This window comes from Bemisia tabaci, chromosome 1 (assembly GCF_918797505.1).
Source record: "Bemisia tabaci chromosome 1, PGI_BMITA_v3".
Lineage (NCBI taxonomy): Eukaryota > Metazoa > Arthropoda > Insecta > Hemiptera > Aleyrodidae > Bemisia > Bemisia tabaci.
The window spans coordinates 16,496,855-16,515,866 of NC_092793.1; the positions used below are offsets into that span (position 1 = coordinate 16,496,855).

Here is a 19,012-nt window from a genome sequence, read left to right on the forward strand (position 1 = left end):
AACTTTCGATGGCTATACATTAAAAAAGTCTAAAATCCACTCCTTAAAGGAAAATTTGCTAAGTTAGAAGCATACTTTTTCAAATTTCCCACGTCTAAGGGCAGCTTTCTAGTTACTGGAGACAAGCAAACGGCAACTTTAGGCGGCCTCAGTGGTTGCCAGAAGTTGCTGATTCATTGTTGTTGCTCATTAGTTTTGTTTACTAGGGAAAAGTGATATTTGATTGTGATCCATGCCTTGAATTTTTGAATTTTCTATCGATCTGCAGGTTACGTTGATACGTGTTATGTCCAGAATTATCAGTTTTCATGCATTGACCGCGAGTTACCGCAAGTTGCTGTTGCTTGCTTTCAAATACGATGATTGGAAACTGCCCTCAGACGCAGGCAATTTGAAAGAGCGTGTCCCAAAATATGCAGATTACGCTTTGAGGAGTAAATTTCAGACTTAATTGATGTAAAAATTGTGATTTTTGTGTCATTTTACCCCTGAGAGTCTATTCACACGGCTGTATCTTCTGTGTGCAACAGATTAATTGGACAACATTTTGCAGTTAGGAACTACGATTTCTCGCTCATTATAGATACAACATACATAGGCTGTCCCAAAACAACTGAGAGTAAGTCCTGTAAATTTCAGAAACAATAATAGATATTGAAATGCGGTTATGAGAGGTTGTAGCTCAATATCCATAGCATCCAACGAGCCCTAAGATCACTCAATTGGTCAAAATATCGCTGAGTTTACAGCAATTTTCCGGAGGCGTGTAAACATAAACCCTACCGGATTTTGAGTATTATTATGCCTTGTCTGAACGTTGTTCCGAAAGTCGCGCAGTTGATCGCAACCTTTGCGGATCACGTTGGCACAAGTCAGGTGGCAAGTTCTAATATGTTTGCATGTGCTTTTCATTGCATATCAGAGTTTTCTTCAACCTCCCAGCTCCGAGAAGCCAACAAGTCCTAGCCGTTATTGACATGTGTTCTCGTTTTGGATGCAATGAGTTCTGCCCGCGGAGCTGAAACAAGAGCAACGCATGCCATCCGTACTGTAGTTCGACCGGAGGTTTAACTGCTCAGATACCGTGAAAGAGATGTTTAGGTGCATAGGAGAAAATCGACCTTGGGGATAGCGACCATTTATCGGTGTCATGCGCTATTTAATCCGAGGGTCGCGAGTCGGCGACTTTGAATATTCCGCTGGCGGGCCATGCCGACAACTTCTGCGGCAGAGGAAAGTGTCATATGAACGCTACCATGTTGCTTCAAACTGATCTGGGAGGTTGAAGAAAACTCTATATGCAATGAAAGCACATGCAACATATTAGAACTTGCACTAGACCATTGGCCCAACGTGATCCGCAAAGTTGCGATCAACTAACGCGACTATCGAACAACAGTTCAGACAAGAAAAAAAAACTCAAAAATCCTGTAGGGTTTTTGTTTACCCGCCTCCGGAAAATGCTGACCTCAGCGAAATTTTGACCAATTAGCAGATCTGGGCTCGTAGGATAGCTAAAGATGAGCTACAACCTCTCACAAACCGCATTTCAATATCTATTATTGTTTCTGAAATACAGACTTACTCTCAGTTGTTTTGGGACAGCCTATGTATCAGCCATTAGTTTCCCCAGGTAGATAAATGTCTTTATGTATGAGCCAGAAATTGCAGTTCCGAGTGCAAAATGAAGTCCAAATAAGAGGCTTAGAGGACAAAGCGCATACGTGCAGATTTTGTCACTTCAAGATATAGTGTTTAAAGTTTCAAAATTACATGGAGCCCTGAGGTGGAAAGAAAGTTTAAACTCACTTTTTGAGGCTTGAAAATTGGATTTCAATAGTGAATTTTTCAAAGAATATTATCTAAGGCAAGTTTAAGTTTCAATCCTTAATACCTCATATTTAACATAAATTGCATTCATGCGCTTTGTCCTTAAAGCCCTTCAATTGAGGGGCTTGAAGGACAAGGCGCATAAGTGCAGTTTCTGAAAAAATGAGATATTAAAGATTTGAAGTAAAACCAGGCTTAATGCATATTCTGTGAAAAATTCGCTCCCAAATTCCAATTTTTAAGCATGAAAAAGTCAGTTTGAACTTTCTTTTGGCCATATGGATTCATGTAATTTCGAAACTTCAAACACGTATTCCTCGAAATAGCAAAAAATTGCACTTATGCGCCTTGTCTTCAAAGCCCCTCAATTACCCTTTATTTGAAGCTTGAGCTCACTCTTTTCCATCACCCGAGTGATTCGGCTCCTGTCGAGACGAAGATACATACATGTTTAATAAAAAAAAATCCTGCCTTACTAACTTAAGACTAGTGCGACAAGGTACATAACAATACAAATTGACGTTGGATGGACGATGATTGGTGAGACACCGGAGGACGAAACGTGGCCGACGGCACCGGTGACGTTGACCAGGACGGAGCCCTCGGCTACGCCTTTCGGCGAGCGAACGATGAGCGAGTATTCGCCCACGTCCGTCGGCCGCACCGGGTTGATGCTCAGCGCTGCCTGCCGGCAATCCCGCGAACTACCCGCCTGAAACACAAGAAAATGGATTAAAGATTTGTGCATTGATATGAGGGCATTGAGTACATAGAGTCGTAATGTAATTGGACTGAGTTAAGCAGAAAGGAACCAACCCACATTTTGGAAAAAATTGAGTTATGAGTGGTTTTGAACTCAACCACTGCCCTACTATCTATTGCCAAAAATTCAAAGTTTTTGTTGGAGCGAATTTTGCAGAAATTGAACTTGAAGTTTATCTTTTACATTGAGTCTTATGCAGGAGCCAAAGTTTAAGCCTTTTTTTCTCGGTTCGATCCCGATGTGGCTTGGTTCCTTTCTGTTTAACTCCGTCCAATTGGGAGAGCTGGTGCCACTTTTAAGCATTTTCCATGTCCCGAATTCCGAGACTCCTGTGTGACACCGGGTCACTTTTTCGATACATAATCGATTGTTTGCGATACACGGGCACCCAACCATCCGATGACAACAACAACAACGGAGATAGGAATTACCACGTATTCCACACCGCCATTTTGGATCGAAAAAGCGACCCGAATTCGGCGCACACCGGGCTCGGAATTCGTCAAGCAGAACATGGCGCCAGCTCTCCCATTTACATTACGACTCTGGGCAACAGGTGCTTCTTAGGATAAGAAATCACTGTTTGGCGCTTAATGGATCGTAATCGATAGTGGCTCAATGTATCGTTCGGTTAAAAAAAAAGTAGAACATATCCTCGGACAAGAATTTTAGGATTTGATTTGGAAAAGCTTGAAATGAGAAAATTCCTAATAATTTCATTTTTCGTTGCCATTAAATACTAGAAAGAATAAAAATTCGATCACAAAAGACCCGTTCCATTAGATTTCTAAATTGACTTTTCAGGCCATGTTCACATTTTGAACCAATCGATATCGATATAAATCTCACCTGTTTGATGTATCGAATACGATCTATTTAAAAGAGATACTTTTTGGTGATGTGGCATCTCGCGTCTCTCTTTGAGAGACGAAGACGCTCTTGTTGGTGCCTCTGTCTAACGCAATGTATATTCCGAGAGAGCGAGGGGCCTCAGGGGCTGAATGCATCATTTCAAAAACCTTTCAACAAAGTAGCAGCGTTGGTTAGCAAGTGATGCAATTCCTTGAGATATTTCTTGGATGAATATTGACGACGCACAAGAAACGCCTTCATTGGGAGAAGATACTTCCTAGCGTGGCCGCAGAGGTCGAATAGTTGCATCATTCAGTAACCCAACCAGGAGCGTAGCAGCATGTAGACTAACGAGTAATGCGGTTGTTTCACAATATTATTTGATGTTACGTTACGTGTTGACGCATAAGTTACGCCTTCATTAGAAAAATATACTACCTCGCAGGGCCTCAGACGCCTAATTGTTGCAGCATTTCAACACCCATGCAACAATGCACTAGCGTAGATTAGTGAGTTATACGGTTGCTTGAGATAATTCCTTGATGAAGAATGACGATGAATAAGAAACGCCTTCATTGGGAAAAGATACTTCCTAGCGTCGCCGCGGAGGCTGAATATAGTGAAATAGATTAAAAACTCGATCATCGATAGTGTAGCAGCACGTTAATCAGCGTGAAATAAGGTCGCTTCCCATAATTCATTGATTAAGAGTGACAACGGCATAAGCACCGCCTTCATTGTGAAAAAATACCTCCTAGCGTGACCGCGAGGCCGAGTAGTTCATAATCCTCTTTTCCTGTCCTTGCCACCGAATTTCATGAGTGCTCCTGCGGGAGTAAAAATTAGCGTCCTGCGAGCCGTGTCCACTGCAGAAGGATCCGTATCAGGTTCCCATTCCGATTGAATCTGCCCATCTTCCCCCGAGAACTCATAATTAAAAAGATAGCGAGGCCAAAAGGGAGAAAACGAGAAGGAGGGTGGGCAAAGCGAAAAAAGCAGATGAATTTTAATGAGACCTAGTCAGAGACCCCCCGACGAGAGCCCCTGGAGTGGGGGTGGCGAGGCTGGCGGGCGGGGGAAAACTTCTAATGAAGCAAGTTTACGCTTGCCGCCTTCTGCAAACTTGTTTGTCAACCATGAAAATGATAGTCAAAAAGACTTCCAAGATGCAGGCACTGGTCGGAGGGGGAAGGCGTATGTCTGCGCCCCCCCCCCCCCCCTCCATCCGGATAGAAGACACGAAAGTTGCAGGCAGCCGGTTAACTTTGAAACGCGAACGTGTGAAAGGCGCTAAGCTGAGCTCGGGCCTTTGCCGATATCTGGATTATGCCTCAATTCACCCTTGTTCCAATCACTGCGGCCGCGGTTGCGAATTCAGGCCGCTTTTCGGGGGAACACACGTGCTGTGCGGACTGGGTTTTGGCGCCGTCGGGTTCCCCCGGCTGCGCGCTCAAAGACGTCCTCGTGCGACGGAATTCGCTCGCTAATCTACTTGTCGCTCCCTTTTTTCCGCTTTGCGGAGAGTTCCTGTCTACCGAGATGCTATTACGCCATGCACGAGTGTGTGGGCCTGACGAACCACGTAACTAATTTTCGGGATGAGCCCTGCTGCCCGTATGATTCCTTGCTCCGAGAGGCTCGGCTCAGAGTGGGGTTGCGTCCTCACGTTGGGAATTCGTCGAATTGAGTTGAATTCGTTCGATCGCGCATAAATCGCGGTGCGCTAATGCTCTTGATAAACCGGAATGCCTGGGAATGAGGTAGCCTCCTTTGCCGTGCAAGCGCACCTGGTTCGGTGCACAGGTTGCACCTGCAATGATGACGTGCGCACATTTTGATGTCGACTCGGCGTGACCTGATTGGGCGGATTGGACTGAGTTGCTGCAAGTCGAAAAGAAGAAAGACTAAAAAGAGGGAGGGAGATAGGATGAAGAATAAGAAGAAAAGTGAGATCAAGGATGAAAGATGATGAAGAAAAAGACAGGGAAAAAAGAGAAAAGGGAGAAGAGGAGGAAGATGAGGGGAAGATAAGAAAGAACATAGAAGGTAGGAGGTGGGACGATAGAAGAAAAAATAAGTAAAGAGAAATAAGAGGAAGTAAAAGAAGGAGATGAAAAAAAGGAAAAGGGCCGGAGAGGATGATGCAAACGAGGAAGTAAAAGAGGGAGCAGGCAACAGAGGGAGGAAGGAAGGAAAGAGAGTGAAAGGATGAAGAAGAAGGAAAGGAGAAAGAAGAGGAAGAAGAGGAAAGAGAAGAGCAGGAAGAAAAGGCAAAAGTGGAAAAGAGGGAGAAACAAAAGAAGGAAAAGCGGACGAAGAGGCAAAAGAACCAAACGAAAAGAGAAACAAAACAGGAATAATCGTAATAATCTTGGGAGTATTTAGGTGAATAAAAGAAATGCAAATAATTGAATTATTGATAGCACGACGGATCCTGGGTCGAACTGGAATAGCTTCCCTGGATCGAAAGGGGAAAATGTTCCTTGGGCGTTCCGGAACACAAGTATTCATATCAAGACGATGCTAGCTCAAACGTCTAATTTAGTTTGTAAATTGTAAGCCATGGATACATAGTACTGTTTGTGTACGTAAGTGTAACGCTGTAAGCGCAAGAGAAAACGCCTTCAACTTTTGTGTAGGCAACCTAGACAGCTTCGGGACACGAATAGTTGCATCAAGGCGCTACAGTCAAAGTGGTGATCGTAGCCATAGGTTGCGTGGTACTATTTTTGTTCGTGAGTGAGCAAGGAGACGCAAAACGCCTTCAATTTTTGTGTGGATATCACTAGCAGCGCGTTTTTAATTTTCTCGGAACGAAATGAATGAAAATCAGAAGACACTAAACTATAGTTGGAAAAAACCAATATTTCGGGCTCTTGATGGCCGCACCTGACGAGAATGTCCCCTTTCTAACAAAGTCTCCTAGGTTTAACATTGATGTCCTAAAAATCGGTGACGAAGTAAATTTTGGACTAGCGTCCATCCGATCAGACCGACGTCAAACTGACGTCAAAATGATTCATGTTAACGTCAGAGTGATTTGAATTTGCTCATAATGCAGCTTTACTGAGTTAGAGTCTGACATCAGCGCGTCTCACTTTTATACAAGGGCTGGGATTTTATGTGAAGAACTTTAGGCCAGCCTCATTCAAATATTTGGTTTACCGATTACTGTGTTGATTGCAGCATACTTTCCGGACTCAGATTTTTGCCTCAATACTCGTTTTTAAGCCCCACCTCCGATGACTTCCTTTGACACGACTGTCCTGAATAGAATCGTCAACCTTCTACCCATTTACATAATAATAAGCTTAGAGGCAAAGTGCAGATTTGATTTCTTTTAATATAGATATAGTTTTTCTTCTTTACGTTTCTCTGTTTTTAATCGCACTAATTTGTGCAAACAATTCCCTTCTTTTACAACCCCAATAAGGCAAACGAAGATTAGCTCCTTTGGGATTTGCACTTTTGTCGTTGGCGCAGTTGGAATTTTACCATACTATTTGATCTCTCCAAGGAGGCAGGGGCCTTAATCTATGATGGCAAATTTTACAGGCAAAGTGATTTCCGCACACTGGATTGAAATATCAGAATTTGCGTTTTGAAAAAACCAGTTGAATAAGTTGAGAACAGTCCAGTTAATTTCTGAGACGAGAAATGGTGTAAAGTACATATATTGATTGGGGAATTTTGAGCTTTAAATGTTCAAAATTGTAAGGAGTTTCAGAAAATAGTAATTTAAATGGTGTTGGTTTTTTGAAAGAAGTCGAATTATTAAAATTGTGGGGTCCTCTCAGAAAGAAGTGAAGGGAGAATAATAAAACGGTTCAAGTTTTCCCAGTAGAAGAATTGCCTGCAGTTTAAGACCAAAAGAAGATCAAATAACTTCTATGCGGGTATCCCGGCACTTCGTATGTGTTGAGGTATCACGTAAAATTGAAGGTGCAACGATTGTATTTTCCTTTGGACGGATTTCTCTCCAGTATTATCCTTAGATCGTTGTTTTCATTCGAAACCAGCGCCGAACTTTGTCTCCTTTCTGAGCTCGGACGAACGGCGAAGCTCCTCTTTGATGTTATCTCACGTTTTATCCTCGTTCTTTAGAGATTCTTTTTTTTCCAAATCATGACAACAGACACTCCAGCACTGTATCACAACTGAAGACACTACACTATGAACCTACATTCCTCTAAAGCTCATCTTCTTCCAAATTGAAATCTTCCAAGTCTACTAAACGGCGATCCCTTCTCTCCACTTTGAATGAATTAATTGAATATCAGAAACGTTTCATGTACCCACTGAGAATTTCTCGCGTAATTTTGGGGAGCGAATGCTATTAAGGTTCATAATTTATTCATCTGTCTAATGAGTCTTCGTGCATAGGAGAGCGATTTTAGTCAGAGTTAACACTGTCCGTGAGAGGGTCTATCTTTCCGGTAGGACACATTAAAAGGGTCAAGAGGGAGTATATCATGGGAAAAGCGCGTAATACAATACTTAAATGCTTTCGAATGTGGTTTTTTAGCTTGAACGAATTTTTTACGCCGATATGGAGCAAATATGAGTACAATCAAATTTTGAGAAAAAATGAGTTAGAGGAAGTTTCAAGTTTATGCTAACCGTACATTTTCTTCCGTCACAACTTTAACGCGGAGAAAAGACGATTTTCATTACATAAACACGAGTTAGTTATCTCCAACCTTAAATATTTTAGAATATGATAAACATTTTAAGCCTCTTTAACTCGGTAGAAGCTCATGGGTAGAGCGTATGTCGAGGTCAAGAAGTGGTTTAACATGTAAAATCACGGAACTTCGGGAACTTGAAAATTCCGAAATCATTATTTAAAGGATAAGTGTACTTATAGGAATGCATATGACGTGAGCAGAAATGAACCAAGGCCAATTTTTTTTTTGGGGGGGGGGGGATGAGTTAAAGCGAATTTTGAGCTTAAAACTAATCGTGCATTTTCTTTCACCAAAAATTTAACGTCTAATCGTAAACACGGACAATTTGTAATACACAACATAAAATACCCAAAATATCCCTGAATACCCAACATCAAATCTTACGGCGGGATAAACATTTCACGTCACTTTTTCTCGCTTCCTGAGGTCGGTCCATTCGAAATCTGCGCAATTTCAGGGAATCGTACCCCAGTAGACCGGAGCGTCGCGACCCCCAGGAGCAACGACCTTAATAAGAGGTGGTTTGAGGGAACGATTGATGTGACAGTCGAATTTTATTCACTCCCAGTTGTGTAGTTCCAGAGGCGGCCGCCGTGCGCTTCGGTCGGGTGTCGGTGTCACGCCTCGTTGAAGAAAATACTGCCCATTAATTTCGCTCCCTCGTTTGCGTTCCAGATTTATGCGGATCATTCAAAAACTCCAAATCCATGATTTTACCCCTCTAAATCGTGAGCAGAAAAAAAAGAGAATTTGGTTCATAAGCCACACAGTTGGTCGCTTTTCTGACGTATGGGCGTGGGCGTATCTCGAGTTCCACATGAGTCCTGCTCACCATATTACTCTATGCTTTTCGGGGCTCAGATGGAAATAAAGACAACCCCTTATGTTAGAGGAGCGACGGGATGTGGGTGTCAGTGGGAAAGGTCGGGCACTGGGTAGAAACTTCACAAAACTTCACAAACTTCGCAGCAAAATCGGGAGCCAACACTCAGTTTGTCAAACAGTAAAACCTTTACGTAGATATTGTTTTGTGGACTAGTAAATTCCGAGACTAACTATATAAATACTCCTAGACGGTTAATTAAAAAAAAAAAAAAAAAAAAAAAAAAAAAAAAAAAAAAAAAAAAAAATTACTAGCGAGACAAAAGTGCTATTAATTATCTTCGTTAATCTAACACGTAGGCGTTTAAAAAAGAATCCATTGGTTTTCTCGTAAAATTTTCAATGAGAGGTACCCCACAAAATGTATTACGTGACGATTTAAAAATCAAAATTTTCGATTTCGGTCGAAATTTCCGTAATCGACTTCTTGCAATGACTCGCTCTACTGTGTGCCGTATGAATATTCAGCCATTGACTTATTTCTTCTGATGAAATATTTCTGTTTGAGGAACGTCAGGAATAGTTTTCCTTAAAATTTTCAGGCGTACTGTAATAAATTGCGGAGGAAAAAATAAAAAAAAATTCACAAATTGTGGTGACAAATTATGTTTCATGAAACAACGGCTGTTTGATTGCTCAACAATGTTTTAACCTAAAGCTTAAATGGGACTTTTTGTGTACTTGGATGTGGCTTGAAAAGTATATAATTTTACTACCTCGATTTTGTTCAAAAAGCGGCCCGCACATTTTTTATCCTGTACATTTCACTAAATGGCAACCGGGCTCGGTTTGGAATCCCTGGAAACAGCGTTTAGGTGCTCGATGGTGGAACTTCCAAGTCATCAAACAGATGTGCGGTTGCTCGTGACCACTGCGGGTGCACCGCTCCCGCTCAAACGAATTTCGCGGTGGAATACCGCTAACTTACCGCGCCCCGGTTTGAACTGGCGGTGCGCATGCGGTGTGCGCTTCACCTCTGGCTTCACCCTGCTCCAACCATGCTGGCCCTCTAACAATCATCACTCAGCAAAATCGGGAGCCAACACTCAGTTTGTCAAACGGTAAAACCTTTACGTAGATATTGTTTTGTGGACTAGTAAATTCCGAGACTAACTATATAAATACTCCTAGACGGTAAATTAAAAAAAAAAAAAAAAAAAAAAAAAAAAAAAAAAAAAAAATTACTAGCGAGACAAAAGTGCTATTAATCTGAGTAGACGCCTAGACAAATTCAAGATTTTTGGACACATGGTTCCCAAATTTAAACCGCGGAGAGGGGTCAGTCGTTGAGTCTCTCATAATATTTCCAAAAATCCCTCTTTGAAATTAATTATAATTACTATTAAATTGATAATTCATATTAATTATTGCATTTGAGGAATTTTAGGCTGCACGAAAGAAAATAAATAGAATTTCCAAAACAACGTACTTAGCGATGTATTTTATAAATTTCCAACTGGTGCAGATTTTTTGCACCGACTTGAAATTCGGGAGAATCTGGAGTGTCTGCAAGAGACGTCCGAAGGCGCAGGCGAGGGCAGGCGGAAAACGAGACACTTAATTAATTAGACAAGGAGACATCGCGTCGCGAGTTGAGCGACACATAAAGGACCTGCTTGAAAGAGGTTGGGGGAGGGGGTTCGGTTTTCCCGCGAAATCCAGAGTGATGCTGGAGTTATTGTCTTTTCGAGCTAGATTTTCCTCTCACCTCCTTCATCGATTCCTTTCATTCAACCTCCCGGTCCCCTCTCATCCAGACCTGTCAAGCATAGTTTTGACTCATCTCCTTCCCCAAGTATACCATGGGCCTCAGATTCAAGCGGGGTCGTCGAATGAGTCCTGAATTTCAGTATTTACGCTAAAAAAGAGATTAACTTTACACTTAATTTTTTGATCCGAGAGAAGCATTTTTTTACAATCGTGCATTTGCTACTCGGTGTGCTACTTTTATCAAAAATACCCAAAACGCACGTTATTGTTTTGAATTCGAGAAAGTCAAAAGTTCTGATCCCGAACGATTTGACAAATTACGGTCGAAGCTTTGTTTTTGTCAGCGGTCTCATCGGCCGCCAGTGACAAACTCGAGTTGATCCCTTTTCACTCACACCCACCATCCTGTTCGATGGATTTTTCTCCAGGCATTTGTCGGACAAGACCGCCTTTCTCGACGACCCGAAACGGTGCAAGAACACAAGTTCAATTCTTTTTCATCGAGATCTCTTCCACTTAAACTTGTTGAGAAGCGAGGCGCAGATTTGATGGAGACACATGGACGAACATACAGTGTTGTCGGTTGCGGCTGAACTAGACTTAAAGAATTTTTGCTCAAAGGAACATTTTTAATGCTCGAGAGGTTGATCATTGACTTTGTTTACTTGTTTGATGGACAAGAATAGACTAAGAAGTTATTGGTCTGGTACGTCGGTCGGACGACTAGCAATAACCACATCGGTACCTTGTGGCAGTCCTACCTGCCCGACAAACAGTCTAATTACAACAAAAGCAAAAAATGTTGGTAGCAATACCCCTCAGCCTTCCTATGATATGTAAACATCATGCACCAAAAAACAGTTCAAATCATTGAAAACAGTCGGCTGCCATCATTTTGTTTTCGGCTTGCTGTGATCTTTCTCGAATTCGGTGATTCACATGTTTTACTTTTAAAGTCTCGCTAAAGTAACACTAATGTAAAAGTACCAAATATGTTCTCCAACGTTCAAAATTTCGATGCATTTCGAAAAATCTAAGTTTGACAAGCGTGGAATCGGGTCTTTAAATCACTCTTTCTGTGTTTCCCGGTGTCCGTGGATCGACGCGGCCGTAAGGCGCGAGATGAGCTTTCGAGGAACCGCCGTCGAAATTATAGCCGCGTTCAGCGTTTGGAAATCCGTTTACTTTTCCATTCGACCAAAGGGGGGTACGCCTCCCGGTCAACTGGGGGCAATTTCGGAGGGTTGAGAGTCGGCGTCATTTTCTATGGACTATGCTGAGAAAATTACACCGTCTTCAGAGGATCAAATTTTAGACAAATGATTAATTTCCTACGCTCTTTGGCATTAAAAGCGTTCGCAAATGTATACGAGGCTAACCTTTTCTCAGTGTGAGAAGTATTATTTGACATCCCTCCGGTGAGTTGTTGTTGTTTGATACATGTATTTAAAGGTGCTTTCACAAGTCTTGGGTCATTCACACGTCAGAGTAGAGATCCAGAAAGAATAGTACAAAAAGTTAAATTAAAAAAAGGGACAAGGAACGGATAAATCAAAAGTGGAGATTAAGTTGTTTGAAACAGGGAGGGATTTGGTGCGCTATTGAGAAACAGCAGGTAGGTTGTGATCAAAAGGTGCTAACTATGAGCTGCCGGCATAATACTGCGGGTTAAAACATTCACAGCTACGTACCTTTTTTTAAATAAAAAGTGTATTAGGTCTATTCCTACGTCCACATCACTCACATGCCATGGACAGCACGCTGATTTGCCGTATTCTCTAATCATTAGCGAAAAAAATTGAAGGCGCTTCGGCGTCCTCAATGACGGCGCCTGCAGTGATGCGACTATTCGTACCCAAGGGATGACCGTGTTGCATACGCACCCTTCTGCAGGCGTTCCGCGGCGTCACGACGTGCGGCTGCTGATGTTGGTACTCAAGGAGTGCCCATGTTATTAAAAGGTAAAATTAGACTAATTTAAACAGAGTATCAGCATAACTACATTCCACATTCCTTAATTTCCTTGCAAGTTTTATTTTTTCAACAGAGTCGAGTCCATCTCTCGATCGTTGGCCTCATTTAAACTTAAATTAGTTAGTACAGAGCAGTTTTAGATGTGTATTAAGGAGAGAATAAATTATTATTATGTCGCCAGTATTTATTGAAATACTTAGTTCTAAACTCTCTGATGTCAAGCAGCTTACAGGTGACGCTACGTCTTACAAAGCACTACATTTGCTTTACTGTCGCCTGAAAAATGACTTGAAAGCAGATAAAATCTTCTCCTGCGTCACAATTCAACACGATAAAATTCGAGGGGAAAAATCTTGGAACTCCACTGAAATTCGTAAGTTTGAGCTTAAGCCAAGACCCTGGAAGGGCTTAAGGATGCGGCGAACCAACCTGATGGCAAATTGTGATCCGGCGATGGAAATAAATTAACCCGACAAGTAAATCGGAATTGTCCAAGCGAAGAGTTCACGGACAACGATGTCAGATAGTGAGTGTGAATGTACTCAAATTAACGTGACGGTTCAACGGTCTGCAAAAGTTCCAGCTACTATCTTTGGAATTGCGATTTTTATCCCGAGCTTTATGACTGAGCCAGAATATTAAATCTCATTGCTGCTTTGCTCGCGGTTTTTGTAATCCAATCGTGTACTCCTCAACCGAGAGTTCGTCGCAAATTATGGTGTAAGTTCCTCAGTCTCCTTATGACTTTAATAACAAAAGTTTGATGAAATGGCATCGGGTTGGAAAAACTGATACACCCATTCTAGGTAAAAATGGTATTCTAATTTTCTGAGCAAAAACCGATTTTTGAACCGAGCAATGATAGAACTGAATTTTGCGCCATTGCTTGGAAGGACAGACAGACGTAATCTACCATAAGAATTTAATATAAAATATTTAAATAAAATTGTGAATGCTTTGCTTTGAAATTTTCATGAGCGCTATGATTAATTGCGGAGCAAACTATGTGATAAATTAAAAAGACGAACAGATTAACGAGTTATTCAGGCAATGTATATCATAACAAAAGAAATTTGGCGTCATTAGAAGATTTACGCTACGTTTTTCCTGACAGTGCGATAGCGCAAAACACCACTTTTTGTGCTATACATTTTGTATGAGGTATATCCATTGTATCCGTTTTTTATACAATATTATTGCTGGCTTATATTGGAAAAAAAACATATGCGCCATTGGTTTTTCCATAAAATAGCAGTTCATAATTGCATAACGTGAGTCCACTCTTCCCTCGGTTATCTTCATCACACTTGGAAATTTTACATGCCAGCTCCTATAATTTAAGTGAAAAATATTTTTGTTACGACTATGCCAGTTGTTCAGAATTTCTCTCTTCTTGGAGCAGTAAAGGCGGAGAAAAGAATGAGTGTAATCCTGCAAAATTCTACGAGAGAAAATGAAACGAGGTGGGATTACTCTGGAGAGAAGGAAATACTTGGGGGAAAAGGTCCGGAGGTTATTTCATTTCGGAAGAACAGAATTATGGAAATGAGTTGAGGCCTGCACGAGGGTACGTCGTCTACGCACATTTTTTCTAGCAATTTCATCGACCCGATTCAACACGCCGCGAGCCCACGAAAAGTTGTAGTGATTGTCATCATAACACCACGGATACAGGATCGTTCAAAAATATGCCTTCAAATATTAAATACTTAAATTGTAGTCACAGTAATTTCTTTTTTTCTTTATTAGAATAAATAATAAAAAGAAAATAAACTTGCGAGGGGGACGCTGAGAAACTGAAGAAAAACGAGCCGTTGACCAGAGTTAGCAACATACTAGTAACATTTTTAAGTGCTTCTTTTAATAAAATCATTCGTTTTCAGTTAGGATACTAAGAAAAAATTGGGAGATTCAATAAACCAAAAATACAGTAATTAATTTTGAAGAAGGATTTGACAATCCTGAACGTACTCATTGCGATAGGCGTCTTTAATTTGAGCAGTAATTTTGAATTTTCTTTTGAATATTACATCTTATGATGGTGATTGAGATTATTATTTGACTTTCTCTACGTGAAGTAATGATTCGAAGAAAGGTCGGAAAAATAAAGTTACAGCGTTTAACACCTTCAAGCTATTTTAAATACACATTTTCTGGATGTATTTCCGATTCTGAATAGATCTTGGTTAAATGGATTTCTTCAAATTTTGGAAAACATCTTTGAGTATTTAATTCTACAGGCACTCGAAGTTTTAGGCAACGGGAGTTAAAATTCATTCATTGCATCGATTTTCAAAGAAAATGTAGCAAAAATGGATGTAGCCTTTAACTGACGTACGACTTGTTAAATTGATGATTTGTATTTTTTTCATTTCTAAATAAAAAATCGTGACAAAATTAACTACAAGTGGAATAACATGCATTGGAATTGCAGGCATACGTGAGGTGCAGGCATACGTGAGGTGCAGGCATATATTGCAGGTGTATATGCTATGCTTATAATTCATGTATTTTGATCATTATATCTTCGGGAGATAGTCATTATTCCAGATACGGTTCTTAATCCAGCACCAGCAACCTTCACCGCAGGTTTGCATAGAAGATGCGCAAAAGAGGCGTGACACTGTGTGGTGACTATCTTCTTACCAAGCATATAAATAAAAATTCTCTCTCGAGGCATGAATTCGAATAAGATAAAAAATGAATATCATGCGTTTTCTTGCGATATGAACGGTGTTCGATCCCGATCTGCGGTGTGCCATTTTTGAACGACCCTATATTTGCGCACTCAAGGAATACCTATATCCTCGCATCATATAATATTCTAAAATCTAAATAAAATATAATCTTGGTGGAGTCGGAAAAAGAGAGGGTTGAGAAGGACGGAGGGGGGGGGGGGGTTACTCTCAACCGGGGCGGTCGGTTATAAAATATACGGGAATACTCTTTGAGAGCGTAAAGTTATTCGATGAAAATTGACTGCGGGCAACCAGTGTCATCCAAGATAGGGCTCGGCTGGGTTCGTCTCATCTGCTCTCGTGCCCGGCTAACCGAAAACCACTTAAAGGCGATGGAGATCGGTGGTTTTTCCTCCGCATGTTCATCTCGCGTTTCTCGTTCGCGTACAAGCCCGTCCCGCGTAGGGAGGCGAGCGAGTCAGCACTGAATTTTTCCTCAGGTGCTTCGCAGGGAAAAAAACAGCTCCGGTAATTTCTAATTCGAACGGACTTCGAGATCCGAAAAAGATAGATACATGAAAGTTTCTGATGTAAATGATCTTGGAAAAAGATAGCGGAAGTAGCGTCCTATTGGGATGATTTTGAAATGACTTAACTTCAAAGTTTTCGAGTATTTGTAGACCTCCACGTGGACAAGAAACGAAGCATGCGTGGGTTCGGTAAAGAGTGTATTGGTCAGGTTGTAGATAAATAAAATGAAGAAAAGTATAAATAAATAAGATTTAAGAAAATTGAAGTTAGACTTGAGTGTATCATTAGTAAGGTCCAAGCACGCGTTTGACCACAATAATTATTTTTGGTGCATAGCTGCGGTGTGACCGTAAAGAAACCATCGCCTTCGATTTTCGGCTAATGTGACCAGGACATCCATTGAATAGAAATATTCACATTCTCGGGGTGTAAAAGAACTTTCTATCTCAGCCATAGAGGATCACGATGGTTGCGTTATCTCGTTTCACTGTAGCGGTCCAGCCTGTTCCATGCGTTCCAGAAATGAAACGTTTTGATAGTCGATCAGAGATGGTCTTCACCTCAAGCAAAACGCCCTCGAACCATAGATAACCCGATAATTCAATTTGCATATCAACGGCGTAAGTCCGCAATCACATATCTCGTTTGCGGTGTCTGAAACTCCGCCTCTATGTTATTTTTTAAACGAGAACAAATTGACATCATTCCTTGACGTTTATGCAAAATGTTCTTCGCAAAGAGAAGAAACATCGCGGCAGTTTTAAAGAATTGCCGTTGAGTAGTTTTCCGTTCAAAAAAATGACGTATGACAGAAAGTCTGCGACGTCGCAAACCGAGTTATGTGATTGCCGACTTACACCATCGATATGAGTTTCACGCCGACCAGCGATCGCACGGCGTGGCGTTAGGCGCAATGCGGGAAGTATTCGTGCACTCTTGTAGGCGCTACGCGAACCGGCGATCGCACTGTGCGTTAGGCGCAATGCGTGAAGTATTCGTGCACTCTTGTGGGCGCTACGCGAACCGGCGACCGCACTGTGCGTTAGGCGCAATGCGTGAAGCATTCCTGCAGTCTTGTAGGCGCTCATATGCGTTTGGCTCCGACCAGCGACCGTACTGTGATTGTCGATATGCAATCCACGCATAAACAAATCCGATTTCCCGAATAAACAAAAGCCTTTAAGGCAACAATATTTTTCTTCGCACTCTGCTCCTGCATGTTTTATTTGAGATCAGCAGGACAAAACCACCATTTATGATCTTTCTATAGGCTTTGAATGAGGTCAGCGAGACAAAATCATCACTTGTGACCTTTTTCAAAATAAAACAAATTCCCGTAAGGTTGAAATGTCGGTCAAAATCCCTTATATAATACTCGAACAGCCCTCAGAATCACAGAAGCTACCACGCTGCGAAAAAAGTGGCACTTTTTAGTTTCATCCACTCCCACCTTCGTAACCTCGGGTCGCTAACGATCTCGGCAGATCCGTTAACGACCGTCGTCACACTGGGGACTGACGAGAAATATAATTAATACGTCTCACGTCACCGTCACGTCGTCAAGGCGTCACCGATTCCTGTCCCGTAGAACTCGAATTTCCCGTAAGGTCGCACAGGGGAGCAGGAAATAACAGGCATGATTTGGAAACTTTAAAAGCGTATATATCTTCGTTTTTCAGGGTGTCTACAAGTCCGGAAAGTCCGGACATGGTACTGATTTTTTAAGGGCGGTCCGGAAGTACCGAAAAAGTGCGGAAATTCCGCAAAAAGGTCCGGAATTGTTTTAATTTTTTGTCATTTTTGTCATTGTTGTCGCAATTTCAAATTTTTGAAATTTTTCGAAGTTCGTCAAATGGAGGTGCTGAAAAAGTACGGAATTTTTCTGCTGGGGGAGGTACTGAATTTCTTGAGAATGTACTGAAAAAGAACTGTAAAAGTACTTATTTTTGATCAGCCTGTTTTAGTATACACCCCGTTAATACGAAGCGTAGAAGTATAAATGTGGATTCATCGGTTTCCTTGTGAAGTTTGCACCAATAGTCACCTTTGAAAAGATATAATGTGACGTTATAAACAAAAAATTTACAATTTTAGACAACAATTTCATTATCGGCTTCTCTTACTGACATGTTCCACTGTGCGGGGGCTACGCAACTCGACCGAGGAGTGAGACGCATCTTCTCCTCGTAGAATCTGCGAGACATAAGGGTGAGGGGGGCTAGGAAGGCAGGGGGTGAGGAGGGGGAGATCATTAGATCGTCTCAAAATTGCGCAACGGTTCACTGGAATTGAAAGGGGTTCACAAACTGCTTGCATTCCTGCACCGAGAGCGGAGAGGGGGGAGAATTAATAACCTGGATTCGAGGAAGCTGAGACCTTGAGGCGGGGGCTGGAACAATTCTGCCACGCTGAGGAAAAGCAGCTTAACAACATTCAGACACTGCCGATTTTCTTCCCATAAAATGCGATTTTTCTCGAGAGCTCGTCAATTCTCATCTCCGAATTTTTTCGATGGATCTCCTACGCAAATCAATCTACTGCGCTTGAAGATTTTTAAAGAGAACATCAATACCCTCGCTTGGAAGTTAGAATTCCGCCGAGAGACATCTGACAAGGTTGTAATGCACTTACGATGTTTCTCCTGCGCGTGCAAGAACGCGAGAGATAGTGATGCATATTTCTCGGAATCAAACCGAACGGCTCTTGAGTGTACGTTCCTTATGAAGGGTTACTGATGCTGGATATTAGGCTAATTGTCTTGACTGGATTAAAGACAAGTTTTAAGCTTGGCTCTTGAATAATGCTACCATTTCATAGGAAGCTAGAAGTTGATTAATTATGATGTTAATTGTATATCCGGCAAGTTCACGCTTTCGTCAGCCTCAGAGGGTTGGTTACCCGCCAATTTCATAGAAACAATTATCCCAAAGTAAAAAGACCAGGATTCGGCCCGATTTTTAATTCAAATTCCCTGATTTTCCCGGAAATGTCTCGTTCGCTGACGTTACCCGTTTTCCACGGGTCTTAGTCACCGCGACGGAAAATCGACGATGTACTGCTCCGCCCTCTCGGCGATCAGCGCGTCGGAGCGGCAAATACAGAGA

At 41.7% G+C, this 19,012-nt stretch overlaps 1 protein-coding gene across 3 annotated transcripts in view; it reads right to left on the minus strand.

The window, feature by feature from the left end:
• Positions 1-1,544: 1,544 nt before the first annotated feature.
• Positions 1,545-19,012, minus strand: part of tei (irregular chiasm C-roughest protein teiresias) — a 377,241-nt gene continuing 359,773 nt past the window's right edge. For all 3 annotated transcript variants that reach the window (XM_072296993.1, XM_019055032.2, XM_019055019.2), the window contains one exon: positions 1,545-2,542. In XM_072296993.1, coding sequence (XP_072153094.1) covers positions 2,306-2,542 — 237 coding nt within the window. In that variant the 3' untranslated portion in view covers positions 1,545-2,305. The remainder of the gene's footprint in view (positions 2,543-19,012) is intronic.